At 48.2% G+C, this 17975-nt stretch overlaps 1 protein-coding gene across 1 annotated transcript in view; it reads right to left on the bottom strand.

Moving 5' to 3' along the window:
* The window catches only part of SEC24A (SEC24 homolog A, COPII coat complex component), a 1330430-nt gene that overhangs the window by 367935 nt on the left and 944520 nt on the right, over positions 1-17975 (bottom strand). Inside the window, exon 16 of the mRNA XM_069652570.1 lies at positions 16599-16772. Coding sequence (XP_069508671.1) covers positions 16599-16772 — 174 coding nt within the window. The remainder of the gene's footprint in view (positions 1-16598; positions 16773-17975) is intronic.

Here is a 17975-nt window from a genome sequence, read left to right as displayed (position 1 = left end):
ATGTGGAAGCAAATAAATGCAAGAGGCCATCATCCTGAGCAAGTTCATTGCGTTGCATACAGTTATCTGGCGACCAACTTTGTAGTGAGGTACCTGCAACAGCATATTTTGTATTCTCTCGTTTGAGGGGAAAGCCAGCTCCTCTTGTATTTAGGATAGCCCCTAGAAACGGTTTTATTTGGCAGGGGACTAGACTGGATTTCTTCTCGATGGAGAAACCCAGATTGAATAGGTGGTTTATTGTTTTTTGCATATTTAATCTGCAAATTTGATGAGTTTCCCCCAGTGATTAGCCAGTTGTCCCGATAAGGGTATACTGGGATGGACCTTCTGCCTACTTGTGCTGCCACTACTGTTAACACCTTTGTGAATAATCTTGGTGCTGAGGCGATGCCAAATGGCAATACTTTGAACTGGTAGCGTACTCCCGCCATCCTGAAATGCAGGTACTTTCTGTGAGCAGGATGCATGGAAATATGAGAGTATGCATCTTTCATATCAAACGTTGCCATGTAGTCCCACCATTTCAGAAAAGGCATAACCTCCGGGCGCGTGGTCATACAAAACTTTTGTGGTTTGACATTTGTTTGCAGGGCGCAGATCTAGTACTGGGCACATGGTACGGTCTTTCTTTGGCACAAGGAAGTACGTTGAATAAATGTCCTTCCTTACCTTGTTTGCAGGGCTCTCTCTATGGCGTCCTGGTCATGTAGCGCCTTTATTTCCACCAGCAGTATTCTTGGCTCTTCTGCCATCATCTTTGTTTGCCTCGGGGGGCGGTAGGGTGCTCCTTGTACCAGCTCGATAAAATAGCCACCTGCCACGGTGGACAACACCCACTTGTCCGAGGTTATCCCCTCTAATGCATGGGTGAATTAAGTCATTCGGCCTCCTACTGGAGTGGCATGGGAAGGGACCTGAAACGGGTGCGTTACTGTTCTGGAGGGGCTGAGCCTCTCCCAGGTGAGGTACTGCCCCCACTACTGCCTCTCTTATTACCTCTTAACGTTGGAACCTTGTTCTTGTGACTGGCTCCAGGACCGCTGTACACCCTGGCCCCAAAATCTCCTAGACTTTGGGGAACCCCGTTGGGAAGAAGGTCTGTTAGTTAACTGCCCAAGGGATTTAAGAGTGTCTTACTCCTCCTTGGCACTCTTGAGGGCATCTTCTGCTGCCTTCACAAATAATCCATTTGGCTCCTTTGGTATGTTTAAGAGGGTCGCTTGAGTCTCTAGCTTAAACCTTGACTGCCTAAGCCAGGCATGCTGCTTAATGAGTGTTCCCTCCACTATGATGCATCCCGAGTTATCTGCCGCATCAAGATTGTTCTTCAGGTTGCAGTTTGAGATTTGTTTGCACTCGGAGATGGTTTTAAGCAGTTGAGCCTTTAGAGGTTCTGGGACGGTTTCGATCTGGCGTTGCAACTCATCCCATTTGTGGCAGCCGTAACTAGCTAACAGTGTAGTATTGTTAGCCATTCTTATCTGTTATGGTGCCGAGGAGGCAACTTTTCTCACAAAAGTATAAATATCATCTTGCTCTCCTTGCCTGGTGGGGCTTCTGCCGATGCCAGGGGCGTGCCTGCGCTTTTCCTGGTGGTGGTGACCGCTAGGTAATCTGGCCCCTAATATACAAGGGGTCAGTGGGCGTGGGTCTGAAAAGCTTTCTATCCTCGGGTTGACCGCCCTCGTAAGATTAGGCGTTAGTAGGGATGGTTGAATAAGTCTTTGGACTGACTGCAGGAGGGTATAGACTGTGTGGCGGACTTCTTGTCCCCCAGGATATCCTCCACGAAGTCCGTCGACCCGTGTTTCCTCGAGTGTCGATATTGAAATGTTGCGCTACCTTTAGTAGCAGTTCGTTGTACTGGAGTTGGTTGTCAAACGGTAAATCTGCTACCGGCTGGTCCTGATAATCTGGTGACTACTATATAAATGTTGTCATCATCTTTGTAAAACTGGTCTTGGCCATAGAGGTCCCCCTGAGACCCTGGGTCTGTCTGGTCATCAGATTGAGTCCCAAGAGGGGGGTTGGTTTTGAGAAGTGTAGGATGCCGAGGCCAGAGTGCCTAGAGCAGAAGTGCTTTGCTGTGGCTCAAGGCAAGACGTTTTGGTAGTTTTGGTAGGGGGTGGCTCTGCCGATACCTCTGGCTGAGAGAGGTCTCTAAGAGATGTCCATTTGTTTGGGTGTTTGTCCATGAATTCCACGAAACAGGACATTCTCCCTAAAATGTTATTAAATTGTTCCGGTGTAAAATGGCATGAGGGTGGGAAGCTCGAAATGACAGAGGCCTGGGAGGGAGCGACATCTTCAACCGGGGTGGGCTGGGAGGGAAGAACAAGTTACTTTCTTACCTGGTAATGTTCTTTCGATGGGATGTTCTGACGACGTATTCCACATCTATGACAGGTAATCAGCACAGCTGTGCTGCTTTGGAAAATTTTCCGCGTCTGCGTCCTGTGTCTATGACGTCGATACTCTGTCGTCGAGGGCCTCCGTCGAGCCGACGTCACCGGATGTTAGAAGTAGGACGCACGACGCACGTAGCCTCAGTTGTAGTTTTTTCCCAGAACGTGTGGCATCTTCTGCCGGAATGACTACAGAAAGCCTTGCGGAAACGAAAGCTGCAATCGCATAAGAAATTGTGTAGAGGGGCAGGTAGGGAGGGAGCGATGTGGACTATGTCATCGGAACATCCCATCGAAAGAACGTTACCAGGTAAGAAAGTAACTTGTTCTTCAAAGGGATTGGTTCCTTCGACGAATTCCACATCTATGACAGACTCCCAAAGCAGTACCAATGTAAGGAGGTGGGAAGGAATTTAGAATTTTAGAATGCCCAATTAAATTGCAGAAAAGAGGACCGCCTTGTCAAAGGCCAGATTTTGCCCATGGATAGAATCCAAGGAGTAGTGTTTGACAAAAGTATGGACAGAGGCCCATGTGGCTGCTTCACAAATGTTACAAATGGGGACACCCCTCTGCAGGGCAGTAGAGGCAGCCACACCCTGAGTAGAATGGGCCCGTAAGCCTACCGGAGGGTCCTTACCAGCCAAGCGGTAACATTCAGGAATTGTCAAGATAATACATCTAGACAAAGTCTGTTTAGTAACAGCTTGTCCCAAATGCCTTCCAGCGTATCCAATAAAGAGCTGATCGTCCACTCTGACCCGGGACATGCGTGAGATGTAGAAACTTAAAGCTTTCCTAGGATCCAACCTATGGAGCCTCTCCTCTTCCTTACTAGGATGTGGAGGATAGAACGCCGGAAGAACAACCTTCTGGCTTAAATGAAATTCCGACACAACTTTCGGAAGAAAAGAAGGGCGGACCCAAAGGACAACCCTGTCCTTATGGAACACCGTGAAGGGTGGCTTCACGGAAAGTGCCTGCAACTCACTCACTCTGCGAGCGGAAGTGACTAAAAATACAGTTTAAGGTCAACAGTCTCAAAGGGCAAGAATGTAAAGGCTCAAACGGAGCTCCCATAAGGAATTTTAGAACCAGGTTCAAATCCCAACTGGGCACCTGGAAAGGTGACGGTGGAAACACATTAGTGAGCCCTTTGAGAAACTGGGAAATCAAAAGGAATCTTAAAATAAGAACACTCCTCAGACGAGCGCTTAAATATGGACAGCGCCGCCAGGTAACCCTTAATGGTACCCGCTTGCAGGCCCTTGTGGGCTAAAGAAAGCAAAAAAGACAAAACCACAGGAATGGCACATGAAAAAGGATCCACATTCTTAACCCTGCACTAGTCGCAGAACTTTCTCCCACAGCAACGGTACAGGGACTTTGTTGCGGGCCTTCTGGCCAAAAGCAACACCTCCATCACGTCTTCAGGAAGGTCCCAATCCTTATACCTCAACCTTTCATAAGCCAAGCATGAAGGTTGAGGAACTTGACCTCTGGATGGAGAACCTGACCCCCCTCCCGTGAGAGCAGATCATCTCGGTAGGGAAGACGGCGTGGAGGGCAGATGGACATGTCGAGAAGGTCCGGGTACCACATTCTCCGGGCCCATGCCGGAGCAATGAGGATCATCCGGGAACTGAACCTTCATAACCTTCGCAGCACTTGTGGAATGACGGGGACTGGAGGAAACGCGTACAGCAGTGGGAAGGACCACTCCACTATGAACGCGTCCCCTAAGGCTCCTCTTGGAGGAAATGCCCGCGAGCAGAATCTTTCGCACTCCCGGTTGGCACTGGTGGTGGAGAGATCCACTTGTGGGGTTCCCCCAAAGGGTGAAGATCTCCAGGAGAAACTCCTGAGCCAGCTCTCACTCGTGACCGTGCTCTGCCTGCTCACAGCATCCGCCACCACGTTTTCATCTCCGGCCAGATGAACTGCAGAAATCGAAAGTTTCTGCTGGATGGCCCAGAACCAGAGCTGCATCGCCTCTCTGCACAGAAGGAGAGACCCTACCCCCCCCCTTTTTGTTGAGGTAGTGCATGGCCACTGTGTTGTCTGTCAGAATCAGGACATTCATCCCCCGCACAGACAGCAGAAAAGCCTTCTGGGCTAGCCTGATGGCTCTCAGCTCCAACAGATTGATATGGAGTCTGGACTCCGACGGAGACCAACGACTGTCAACTCGTTGGCATGAGCTCCCCATCCCATGAGGGACGCGTCCGTCACGATTGTTACATCCTGCCAGGGTAGCTAAAATGGAGCCCCCTTCATCAGATTGCCTTCGCCGGCCCACCACAGAAGATCCTGGGCGACCGAGGGCGACACCTGAACAGGATCCGACATTCTGCCGGAGGACTGCGACCAATGGAGCTTGAGAGCCCATTGCAGAGAACTCATCCGCAACCTGGCCTCTGGCACCAGAAGAATGCAGGATGCCATGAGGCCGAGCAACCTCAAGAACTCGAACGCACTCTGGGCATGTTGAAACTTGTGCACCATCTGCAGAATGTGAAGAGCCCTCACCTGGGGAGGCGAACACTGCCCCAGTGATGTGTCGAGCACTGCTCCGATGTACTGGAGCCTCTGGGTAGGTGTCAAGTGGGACTTCTTTAAGTTGAGGGAGAAGCCCAGCTTGTGAAGGGAGGGGCAGTTGACTGACAGATGATCCAGGACGGGAGAGCGCGCCCTGATCAACCAATCGTTCAGGTAGGGGTAGACGTGAATCCCCCCTTTCCTGAGATATGCTGCCGCCACCACCATGAGTTTGGTGAAGACCCTCGGGGTGGAGGTCAATCCGAACGGCAGGACCCGAAACTAAAAATGTGAGTTGCCATCCGCAAACCTCTGGTACTTCTTGTGCTTGGGATGAATCGGCACATGAAAGTAAGCATCCTTGAGGTCAAGAGACACCAACCAGTCCTGAAGTTGAAGGGCCTGGAGGACTTGAGAAAGAGAAACCATCTTGAACTTGTCCTTCCTGAAGAGCTTGTTCAAACCACGCAAGTCCATGATGGGTCTCAATCCCCCATCCTTTTTCGGGATCAAAAAATATGGGGAATACCAACCCTTGTTCCTCTCCGTTACAAGCACCAGTTCTATGGCAGTTGATTTCCTGCGCCAGGAGCGGATCCGTACTCTTGAAAGAGATTCCCTGGTGGATTGTCGCGAGGCCTCTGCCGGAAAGTAAGACAGTAGCCGTGGGCTATGTTCTCCAGAACCCACACATCTGAAGTAATAGCACGCCATTCTACAAGATGCTGCGCCAGCCTTCCCCCAACCGACGAACCATGGGACATGGCCTCATGACTGAGCTGAAGCGGCTGCGGCGGTGCCTGAGGGCAAAGAGGCAACTGCCTGAGCGGCCTTGGCACCTCGAATACCTTGTTTTCCACCTCTGGCACTCCTACGGTGGCCCCTTTGACTTGCAGCTCCCCACGATCTACCAAAAGAAGAGTAGTATCGAAAGGAGCCTCCCATCCATTGCTGTCCCCTAGGAGGAAAAGGCAGAGGTTGGCAAACTGCGGCGCTCAACGACTTTGCTGCAGCTTTGGAGGTCTGCAACCTCTCAAGGCTCTCGTCAGCCTTGCTGCCAAAAAGATGTTCACCCTCAAAGGGCATGTTGAGTAGCCGGGCTTGTACGTCTGAAGCAAACCCCGACTTCAGCAACCACACAAATCTGCGCATTACGGTGCTCGCTGGCATGGACCGGCTGACACAATCTGCCATGTCCAGACCCGACTGAACGGATTCACACATGGCATCCATGCCATCCTGAAAGAGAGCAAGAAAACCATCCCGTTCCTCCCCTTCGGGAATATCTTCAGCCGCCAAAGACACACAATTCCACAAAGTGTGTGTGAAACGTGCTACGGCACACACAGAGTTGGCTGCCTATAAAGCCATACCCCTTTAAGAAAACACTTTCTTCGCCCAGCCATCAAAATGCTTGTCGTCCCTATCAGGAGGGATGGTAGGGTACGACGCCCGCTTTGCTGGGGCCACAGCCGCCTGCACCACCAAACTCTCTGAAGTGGGATACGTAGTCAAGTAGCAGGGGTCGCTACTGGCTGGATGGTATTTATTCAGCAAAGACTTGCTCACTGCCGGGAGACTCTCCGGAGCAGTCCAAGCCGCTGTCACCCTTCTCTGTAAAGCCATATGAAATGGCAGCACCGGGTCAGTTGGTGGACCTTGGTGAAGGATATCCGTCAGGTCATCCTGCAGAAAATCCACTGGTGGCGCAGACCACCCCAATTACTCCGTCATCCTCGACATGCGTCGCCTGTACGAAGATTCAGTATGCGAACTGGGCTCGGGCCTGACAAACTCAACCTCTGGGGAGGTATTGAGACCAGTGGCGCCGTGCAAAGACTGACACAGGTCTTCCAACTGGCTATGACCAGATAACAGGTCATCAGGAACCTCATCAGGAACCAAACCTTCCTCAGACCCTTCCTCCACCTCAGAAATATAATCCAGAGGCTGGAACAAATCCCTGGAAGAGGGCACAGAAAAAGGCTCAAATACAGGCCTTACCGACTTCTTCAGGGCCTTCCGCAGCGTTTCCACCGACACACGGGGTACCTCCGGTAAAGCCTCCACAAAAGGCGTCAACAGATTCGGCGTCAACATCGAGCGTGGCACCGATGGCTTCGACACAGGCTGAGGGCGGAGCCCCGAGCGTGTCCGACGGCCTCGGCGCCGATTGCGTCAATGACTTCTTTGGAGGCGGAGCCTCGAGAGAGTCCCTCGACAGACATGGCGCCGACGACTTCTTAGAAGACCTCACAGGATCCACCGATCTCGAAGGCGTCGAGTACCGGGACCTGTAGCGGGCATGGCTAGAGTGATCCACCTTGTCCGATCAGGACCTCAAAGACTCCCGATGATCGCGCCGATTGCCCGAGCCCAAAGGCGTGCGAGCGGTGGCCCTAGCGCGTTCCCTGCTGGCTTCTTTCGAAGGCGCGGACGGAACGGAGCACTGCGAATGGAAAATCGCCATAATTTCCGTACGAAATGCATTCCATTCCGCAGGAGAAGAATGCTTGTTGGGACGAGCAACCCGCCGACGGGCGGATTCCTCTGACGAGGACGGGGATGGCGACCAGTGGTAGAGCTTCCGCAAGTGCCTCGAAGAGACGGAGGGATGGCGGGTCCCACTCCGGGACCGAGACCCCCTGGACTTATGCCAACGACACGAAGAGTCGCCTCTCGAATCATCGGTCGAAAGCCCAGTGGATTTCGACTTTCGGGGCTTGGACACCCTACCGACAAAGATGCTTCTTCTGCTCCCGCAAGGCCTTCGATGTTAACGACTGGCAATCGTCACAATCATCCGTGGCGTGGTCCTCACCGAGGCACCAAAGGCAGGCGTTGTGCGGGTCCCTCAGCGACATCTTGGAACCACAGTCCCGACAGTTCTTGAAACCCAGCCGCGGGATAGAAGACAACGAAGACATGATATCTTCACAAACAAACCAGTTCGAAGAACCGATAGAAGTACTCAGAAGAACCGAGGCGCGCCGAGATCTCCGAAGCGAACACGTTCGCTGAAAAAACGGAACTGAGGCTACGGGCGTTGTGTGTCCTACTTATAACATCCAGTGCAGCACAGCTGTGGTGATTACCTGTCATAAATGTGGAATACGTTGGAGGAAACAATCCCTTTGAATGGTAAATTTATGGCGCATAGCCCCAGAGAGGGTATCTGTGGGGTCAGAAAACTCTGGGTGTTTTTTGGGGTCAAGGCACCAAAACCTTGTGTTTTTTTGGTGGCCTCGCTTTGTGTATTAAGCACTGATGTGCTTCTTAATTACGCGTTGTATTTTAGGCGTTTTCTTTGGATACGCCGAAATGCCTTTCGCCGCCTGTTATTCAGTGATGTGTTTGAACCGACCTTCGCTTTTGGTTTATGGGAACTGCCATGAGGCGAAAGCGTGCGCAAAGGCCCAGAGGACAGTGAGGAACCAGAGACTTTATCCCCTGTAAAAGAATGGGCATCATCGCTAGACAATGTCATTGAGGGTCGGTGTTAGGGAGAATTCTCTGTTTAGGCTGAATTTCCTAACCTAGTGAGTCCCCCAGCAGCTTTGCTGGATTTTTGGGGTTTATTTTTTTTTCTCCTGCCAAGAGTGAGACTCTTTTACCCTCACTCTTGGACATGACTTGAGTGTTTCTGTGACTTGCTATGTGCTTATGGGCTATGGGGTATTTTTTCCCCATAGGCTATCATTGGTTTTTGACTGTGTGTTACACAGCACCCTCAGTGCAGTAACACAGGGGTGTCATAGTGACCCCCAAACATAGACTCCACACCCTGGGACTGACTACTGTCTCCCTGGGTCTGTAAAGTCACCATTGACTTTACTAGTCTTAACTTAGGAACTTAACCAGTACAAACCATCATACTGTGGAAGTACTGGTAGGGGCAATTAGATTGCCCCTGGGTCTGTTGTCGAGGGGGTACTGTCCCGTCCCCCCTCGCCGAGTTCTGGCTGGTGGCAGTGGATACCACGGAAATATTCCACCGGAATATTTCCCAATGGGATTTCCCATTGATTTTTTTAATGCACCACTTTTTGGTGCAATGTTAAAGATACCGCCGGTTTATTTATTTAATATAAATTCACCGGTTGGGATTTTTTGCCAGAACTCGCCGCCAAAATGGCGTCTAGGTTCACTTCAGTAACCCTGAACCCGAGTCGAGCCTTTGTTCCACTTTTGGCGGGCTTCTGCACAGAAGCCCTCCAAAGTGGTGCCATTCTGTCTGGGTACCACAGGGGGTGTGGGAGGGGGTTTAGGCACCCTGGACTGAGTTGCCTTGCCAACTCATGTCGCACTCTGGTGTGATTGGCCCAAGTGGTGAGCCGCCCCGCTCACCACTTAGCATGTTTGAGTGACAGCTAGGCTGTATGAATGGGGGTTTGCTGCATAAAAGCAGGGTTTTTGGGACTGGTTCTTCAGAAGTCGCCACAGCACCTAAGAAGCCGAAGAGGGAGAAGCCGAGCCGACCTGCCAAGACGACACCACCGGTGGAGCCCTGCGGAACCGTCCCACCACTTTTCCCAACGACAGAGGAGATCTTCAGCCGGAGAGTCTTCATCCCTTGACTGGTGGAGACAACCAGTTTCTGCCTTCTTTTCGCCTCCCTGAAGCATCTCGTGGCCGCCTTGCCGGTGCCAAGCACCCCGGCAACCGGGATACCACTTTTTACCTCAACCGCGAAAGAGGGGTAACTGCCTTTTAACCGGAAAACTCCACGGCGGGTTTCTTCCCTGGTAGTGCAACGACCTTCAGCTTTCCTCCACGTCGAGATCTGCTGTTCCTCTGGACGACGCCGCGACTTGCACTCACTACTAGGAACAACTGCCACCGCTGGAGGATCCTTTCCATTTTAAAAGGTACCGTGTTCCGCCCGGCTTCCCTTGCCACCGATTGTACGGGGTAGATTTAGCCCTCGGCTCTCAAACCTGGGTAAGCCTGCGACACCCTAACTAAACTTTTCTAAACTTGGTAAAACCTTTTCTACTCACCTGTAAAGACTGACATTGTGTGATCTTGGACATCTTTTTCGCCTGGCTTTCCCTAGAGTGGGCCTGGCAACTGAACTTCCTTGCTCTTCAATAGACTGCCATCCTAAACTTACAGTGAATCTCTGAAAAGTGTCTTACCTTGCTGTTTTCATTACTTCTGCCTTTTTCCTCCCTTTTTAACTAACTTGTTGGAGTGCCATCTAACGTTAAGCGCTCACCTCTATTTGGAAATAAGTGGTGTTAACTTAGACTTGTCCAACAAATAACTAGGGATGTACATACAAGTAATAGTGACTGTTTTGACTTCCTTACCTTTTCTGTGCTAGTGTAATTTATGAGTGTGTCTTTTAAATAAATAATTATATACTTTTACACCTAGCTCTGGTCAGTGTTTGCTTGTACTACTGTGCCTCTGTACCTATTATGTATGCTCTATATACTGCCTAACTCTTCTTGAGGGAAGTCTGACTGCTCAGCCACAGCTACCAGGTAAATTTGGGTGGTACAGACTGCTACCAAGTGGGTTTACTGCCAAACACCTGTAGACTTAAATCTTTTGCAGTGGTCCCAGAGGGAACTGCACAGGTTTCTCCCTAACAGTCGGCCATAGGGTATGCCCTTAGTGTGTTTGCTTTTGTGTGTGCCTTGGCCGGCGGGTGTCTTCTCCATCACAGGACCGCTGGCCGTCTTATCTGAGTCGGGGCCCGCACTTGGGGTTCCGATGCACCCTGTTCGCCCTCAGCATCGGTCATGACTCCGAAACTGCCCTCGATGGAGTCTTCCGTTACGTCTATGGAGGCCTCTGCCTGCATGGGGTGAGTGGCCCAGCATTTTGTCCGCCGACCCTTTATGGTTTTAGGCTGCAAAAGCGGACAGGATTTACAATGCTTGTCGGTGTGATCCCTCTGGAGGCAGTGATTGCACACTCGGTGCGTGTCCTTCCACAGGAATTTACGGTGGCAGGCGGGGCAATATTTAAATGGGGTTTTGTCCATTATATTTTAAAAAGGCAGATGGGCAAAATAGAATAAAGGGGATGATGGAATAAACATTACCTAAAAGGTCAAATAAAGAACCCTCCCTCCCCTCACTCCCTACTGTAATGGCCTGAAGCCTAAAGAGGCCTATAAAGGCTGCGTCTGGTCATCGATCAGTCGTCCATGATATGGGTGTTCGTCAGGAGCCCTCGAGTGGTTGAGCAGTCGTACGGTGAGGCGAACAACAAAGGAAAGGAAGAAATTCTACAAGTACAACATTGGTTAATCAAGGGCATCAACCTGGAACAGTACTCGGCATTTGCGACCAGACTTCGATGGCAGAAAAAACAATTGGAGGGACCTTGACACGTGAAGGACCATGGGTACAGTCCACACCACACTAGGGATAGTATTACTAAACACGCCCTGTCGACGTCCGAGTTTCGAAAACAAATCTTGAAATACTCTGCGACTTCCACTGGATGTCGGACTATGCGGAGCATGTGATCTAAGCAGATCCACAAGCTTCAGAAATATGGTTCCTTTGAGGAGAGAGCCTGGAGCTCTCCAATCCTTCTAGCCGAAGAAAAGGCTACTAAGAATGCAGTTTTCCAAGTTAGAAATTCTAATTCACATGAGGCGATAGGCTCAAAAGGTTTTTGTATTTGGGCTGATAATACCATGTTGAGACCCCACTGAGGTGGAGATTCACAAATACGGGGATCTAAGCGTAGAAGGCCCTCCAAGTGCCTTTTAATGGCTTTGTTGGAAAGAAAGACTTGTGTTCTCTACTCAGGTAAGCACCAATAGCTGATAAGTAGTGTTTGCACGTCTCTACATTGACACCACTGGAAACTAGATAAGACAAAGGACATGACATTATAAATAGAGGCCTTTAGAGGGTTAAGGTCTTGGTATAAAAGCCCAGTGACAGAAACGTAACCATTTGCTAAAATATTGTTTTTTAGTAGAAGCTTTTCTAGAAGCCGACATGATGGTTATGTTTTGCTCTGACAAATGCAAGTGGGAAAAAGCAAAGTTTTCAGGAACCAAGCCTTCAAGTAGAGCAATTATGGGCAGGGGTGAAGGACCTCCCCTTTCTGTCGAGTCAAAGGATCTCTCGATAATGGAATATCTAATAGGTAAGTCTCCGCTAACTCCAGAAGGTTGGAAACCAGATCTGGCGAGGCCAGAACAGGGCTATTAAAATCATTGTCAGATTCTGTGAGATTCGGAATAATATTTTGTGAATTAATGGGAGAGGCGGGAACACAAATTGTCAGATTCGACCAATCCAGGTGTAGAGCATCTCCCAGAGATTGAAGACTCTGACCTTGCCTTGATGTAAAATGAGGACACAGTTGTGCTGGTTGGCAAAAAAGTCTACTGATGGATGGTCCACTTCTGAAATATCATGTTTGCTACTGACTGTTTCAGCGTCCCCTTGTGCAGAGCAGACTGTAACCTGCTTAGTTTGTCTGCAAGGAAGTTCTTGTTTCCCTCCAGATGGGACGCCAACAGGAAAATGTGATTTTGAATGACCCAATACCAAATCGTCTGCTAGGATACACAGGGAACAAGTACCCGCCCTGCTTGTTGATATAAAACATTGCAGTGGTATTGTGCGTTAGAATTTTCACCACCTTTCCTTGAAGTGAGGGAAGAAATGATTTCAGAGCGAAAAAATGTGTGGTCCTTTTCCTGAGAGGAACAAAGACCGTGACCTGCTATACTTGGACAACGGGCTCCCCAACCGTACTCTCAAAAGTCTGTTATGACTATTTGGCGAGGAGGAAGTTGAAAAGGAAAACCTATTAACAGGTTCTATGGGGAGTTCCACCAGAGTAGAGAGTCCTGAACTTGTTTTGGAATTTGGATTTTCATTTCCTGGGAATCCAAGAGCTGGTTCTAGTTGTGAGCAAGATGCCACTGGACCGTTCTCATATAGAGCCTTGCAAAGGAAACCAGGTTTATGCCCAAGCCTTTGAAACCATCAAGTTGTTAGGGTCTGGTGGGTATTGAACTTTACGATGGATTGGTGCATAGCTTCCACCCTTAGAAGGGGGGGAAAGGCTCTGAGTAGAGTAGTATCTATAATGAGGGATTGAGCTAGGATTTTATCACATTTGTTGAAAACCCCAGGTTGTAAAGAGTATGGCAAGTTAATTGAATTTTCTGAAGCAATTTCTCTGGAGACTAGGCCTTGATAAGCCAGTCGTCTAGGTCGGGGTATAGATGGACTGTCCATAACCGAAGGTAGGCTGCCACTGACCACAGAACTTGTGAAAGACCTGGGAGCAGAATTTAGCCTGAAGGGAAGACATGTGAACTGGTAATAAGACTTTCCTATGGTGAATCTCAGGAACTGGTGGTAATGTTTGTAGGTGGGGATGTGAAAATAATCATCTTGTGGATCTACAGATGCCATCCAATCGTTTGGATGAAGAGAAGCCAGAATCTGAGGGATGGTTATCATGTGGAAGGTTTCGATTGACAGAAATTGGTTGAGGTCTGGAAGGTCCAGAATTGGACGGATCCCGCCTGATTTCTTTGGGATCAGGAATTAACGAGAGTAAAATCCCTGACCTACTTCCTCTTGAGGAACCAACTCTATCACTTCCAGGACCTCCAGGGACGATTTTTGGAGCCGTGGAGGAGAGGAAGGTTGAATAGACGGAAGGGCAAGGCGGTAATCATGCTGAATAATATTCAGAACCCATTCCTCTTGAGTAATGGTTTTCCAAAAAGGGAGGAAGTTGGATAGCCTTCCTGCTACCGGGGATGTATGCTCCTTGATAGTTGGAGTGGAAGGTAGGTAAATGCCCGAAAGGAAGTCAAATAGACTTCTTTTGCTCTTCAGCAGAATTCGAGGAAGCAGGCCAAGGCTTCGATTTGGGTCTCTATCTTCTCTTTTTAGAAGTGTAGCAAGACTTCATAGAAGTGGAAGAACCACTGTTTCCTTGTGGATGTGGGTTAAATGATTTCAAATGTTGGCAATATCGCTGTTTCAACGAAACTGAGCTAAGGGTTTTAGCTGCTGTGACACTGGCCTCATATTTTTGTAGGACTTCATCTGTGGATGGATCAAACAGCCTTTTGCCATCGAATGGAAGGTCGAGCACTTTCTACTGGATATCTTGGTGCAAAGAAGAGGCTGACAAATATGAGTGCCTACGCATGCAGACTGCACTAGTGACTGCGCTTGCTGTTGTCTCAGTGAGGTCTTTGACCACTTGAAGCTGTTGGATAGCAGCTTCCCTACCCTCTGCAATCCAGAAGGAAAATGTGTCCGCGGCCTCCTGAGGGAGCAGGTCTGTGAAGCGGGCCAATTAAGGATATTAAATCCCACCAAAACTGTAGCAGTGTCAACCTGCCTAAGTTGTAAGGTAGAGTTGGTATAAGACTTCTTACCATGCTTTTGTGTTTTTGCCTAGCACTGAAGATGAAGAAGGGTCTTTACCGGTTGTGCCAAGGGCAGCTGAGACTACTGCAGATTGAGCCGGAAGATTGCCCATGAGAATGAAAGGTTTATCCTTAGGCACCTTGTATTTGTTATCTAGGGCCTTGGAGATGGGGGAAGCCTCATTCCGATCCACACAACAAGCAAGAGCTTGTTCTTAAACGGACAATTTCATGGGAAGTGGAACATTTGACTGCTGAGATGGCAATTTCCCCAAAACACCAGCCGTTTCAGGCTTATCCTTCGGAAGGATTTCTGGTGCCTGCATGGCTTTAGTCACAATGTCATGCAACACCTTAGATGGAGACTGAGTGGTGTCATCTTCTGAATCTGAGTCAGAGTCCCTTGAAATGTTCTGCTTTTTGGGAGACGGAGCAGGGTCCTTGCTGTCAATTAGTACCATGATTGGCTCAGGAATAGGACTGATGGGTATCAATCCATGAGGTAACATAGGTGACATTTTGTCCTCGATGCGTTGAGCCAGAACTTTTAGGAAGGGCTCAGAAAGTATGGTTTCCAGCACAGTGTTGGTGATGCTGTTCGCCATTTGGGAAGGGCTAGGTTGAGGGTTGTCTAGTCTGATATGAGAAGTTGTAGAAGTCAGCCCTGTTAGGGGGTAGGCTAGGATGATAGATGTTCAAAACCATGGGTCTAGGTACCTGGATATTGGTTAGAACCAGCTGTAGTCCAGGTTGTGTTGGTACAGAGTAGGTTGACCCAAATTGTCCTGAGACCGAGGAGAAAATTGACGCAAAATGTGAGGAGACTGAGCTCTGACAGGAGTACTAATAACTGTTCCGGTGGAACCGTAAACATTTTTGAAGCATCCAAGTCTTCCGAATCAGAAATTAGTGTAGAATTAACCTTCACACTCTCCGATACCGAGCCTGAGACAGAAGCCATGGGAGATTTCTTCAGTTTGTGCATTTTTGGACAACTCAGTACTGGACTAAATCTCGAATGAGAGTGCTTATGCCTCTTGTGAGAGGACTTATGAAATGTTCTTGGTACCAAGGAGCTTGAACTGCGGTAGTAGTAGAGGGTAAATCCCTTTCTCTCAGTACCAAAGTAAAGTACCAGAGGTTTTACATGCAGAAGCCGACTTGGCTTTGTCCGGTACAGGGGAATCGGAGTGGACTGAATCAACCCCGGAGGCGCGTGCCTCTTTGCATGTACCCTTGCCTGTTCGTCTTAACGAGGCAATAAAGGGTTTCCCCGGTACAGTCGTTATTTTGTCTGGTGTAAATAACTCTTCCGGTAGCGGGTGGGTTTTCCGAGACCCTTTCCCAACCTGGAGGTACTAACACTTTCCCACCAGGAGGTACTAGTGTTTTCCCAACCAGAGGTACTTTCAGGTGAATAGGCCAGGGGTTTCCTCCTGAACGGTCCTGTGAAGACTCCGGAACTGAGGAGGCAATCTTCCCCTGGGTACCGACAGTCGGTGCCGAGACTAGTACCTCACCCGAAGGTACATAACCACTCTTAACGATGTCGGCCTCCATCCTGTTCCGAACAAAGTCTTCGGTACCAGTCCCAGCTGTGACATGGAGAGAAGACAAGTCTGCAGAGACCTACGGTAAATCCCACAGCAAAAAAACACAGGTACTCACTGAGTGATGTATACCCAAACAGCGGACGCAGTTATGATGGGGAACGGATGCAGAAAAATGCTTCTGGCAACGGATACACTGCTTGAACCCTGTCGCATACGGCATGCATAGAGGGACGCACCACAAATTGAAAAAAGAATAAAGAACCAATCAGTAAGTAAAAAGGGATGGACAGCAGAAAAGAAACGCCCCGAAAAGGGAGTTGCAGGACAGTAAAAATTTCGACCCACCCAGTAGGCGGAAAAACTGGAAATGGATGTCGAACATTGGTGACGCACGAGTGTGGGCCAGGCGCGGAGAGGGACGCACGTGTGACGTTGGCCCAACCCCTTCCAAAACTCAAAGTGACAGCTATCTTTTGCAGCCAGCTTTTCCAGCCCGCCTGCGGATGCAGGCTTTCCCAACAGTTGGGAAGGAGGGAGATCCATGTAAATGTATTGAGTTTGCAAAATGCAGGCAAATTAGTTGCTGAAAAGTTATAATCCTTGCCAAAATGTATCCTTCCAATTCATAAGAATCCCCATGGCTAGAGTAATAATCACAACTGTTGTGGCCTAAAATCATTTTGAAATGCTTTGACAAAAGGATAATAGATAAGCTCTTACCTTTGCTGGACGTATAAAGAAGTGCAGATTGAAATGAAACCACTTGCATGTCGGTCAGATTCTCATCCACAGACATCTGCACCGCATATCCTGCATCCGGGTTTACATTGGGCAAAGACAACAGATCCGTGGATCGCACAAAGAAGTTGCCATGGAAGGTATGTATGGAAAGGCCTGAAGTGAAAAGCAATTGAAAATGTAACCTAACATGCATGTTTAATAGGTTCAAAAATACATTTCCATCCGTCTTTAATCAACAAAAGTACTGGATGCATTCTTCAAAAAAATGTATTCATGGGTTTCAGAAATAGACCTCTAAAATGTACATACGGTACATTTAAATATGGCAGAAGTAAGCAAATAAGTGTAGCACTCAATTTACAAGCCCAATACCTTAAGGCGTAAAAAGGGTGTACTAATCAGAAATCAACTGACTGAAATGTTAATTCTTAGCTGTGTAAGACCACCCAACCCACATAATAAAGGATGCAAATCAATATATTCATGGGTAAGGACATACAACCATAGAATTACATCTATTATTTAAGAATGTAAAGTGATACCATAAATCAATAAATGCTGGGACATTCGGAAATCAAAGGAAAAATGTGTTTAAACTCATTTAAGGGTATTTGGTTCACTGCAAAGAATCTGACTTAGGTTAGCTTTTTTAATATATACAAACATTTTGAACGTGTAAAATAAAATAAAAATATAGAGTTCAAAGGTGTACAAATAGATTTAAACCAACTAGTGTTTTTAGGCTATTAAAGTTATTCCTCATTTTAATCTTCTATTCAACTTTCACCAAATACAGGGAGTTCCTACTGGCTTGTATAAACATCGACAGGTGAAAAATGTGCTAAAAAATAGCTAATTATTGAACTGATATTAAAGGAGGAGGCAAGCTGGGCCTCAGATAAGATGGAAGAATTGTAATTCCCATGTATGGTAGGTGGGAACAAAAGGATTTTCCTTGGAGTAAAACAATTCCCATTTTCGACTGGTACTTTAAGGTGTGTAAAACATGTTAATCTTAAAAATACAGATTTGGATTGTATCACAAAAGTCTGTGCCCAGTAATTAACTTAAATGAAACTATTTTTACCCTAAAAGCTCTCATCAGATCAGATAACAGTAAAGCACCTGCTGATCCCTCTGTTGCAGGCAAATGGAAGGTACCTTCTGGTTTTGTATCTTTTATATGCTGGGAAAATATGCCTTATTTTAGGATTAAAGCAGACTGGTACACTGCTTACCTCGAGGGCTACCTGCAAGCATGAACAAGAATAATTCATGGCAATCCAACCATCAGAGGTTAAAATCTGACAGATTTGTAAGAGCTTGATGGATAAATGAGTAGTTACTCACCGTAGT

This window comes from Ambystoma mexicanum, chromosome 3p, assembly GCF_040938575.1.
Source record: "Ambystoma mexicanum isolate Mex_15411 chromosome 3p, UKY_AmexF1_1, whole genome shotgun sequence".
NCBI classification, from domain to species: domain Eukaryota; kingdom Metazoa; phylum Chordata; class Amphibia; order Caudata; family Ambystomatidae; genus Ambystoma; species Ambystoma mexicanum.
The sequence above is the reverse complement of the archived record's forward strand: the minus strand, read 5'-3'. Positions and strand labels throughout refer to the sequence as shown.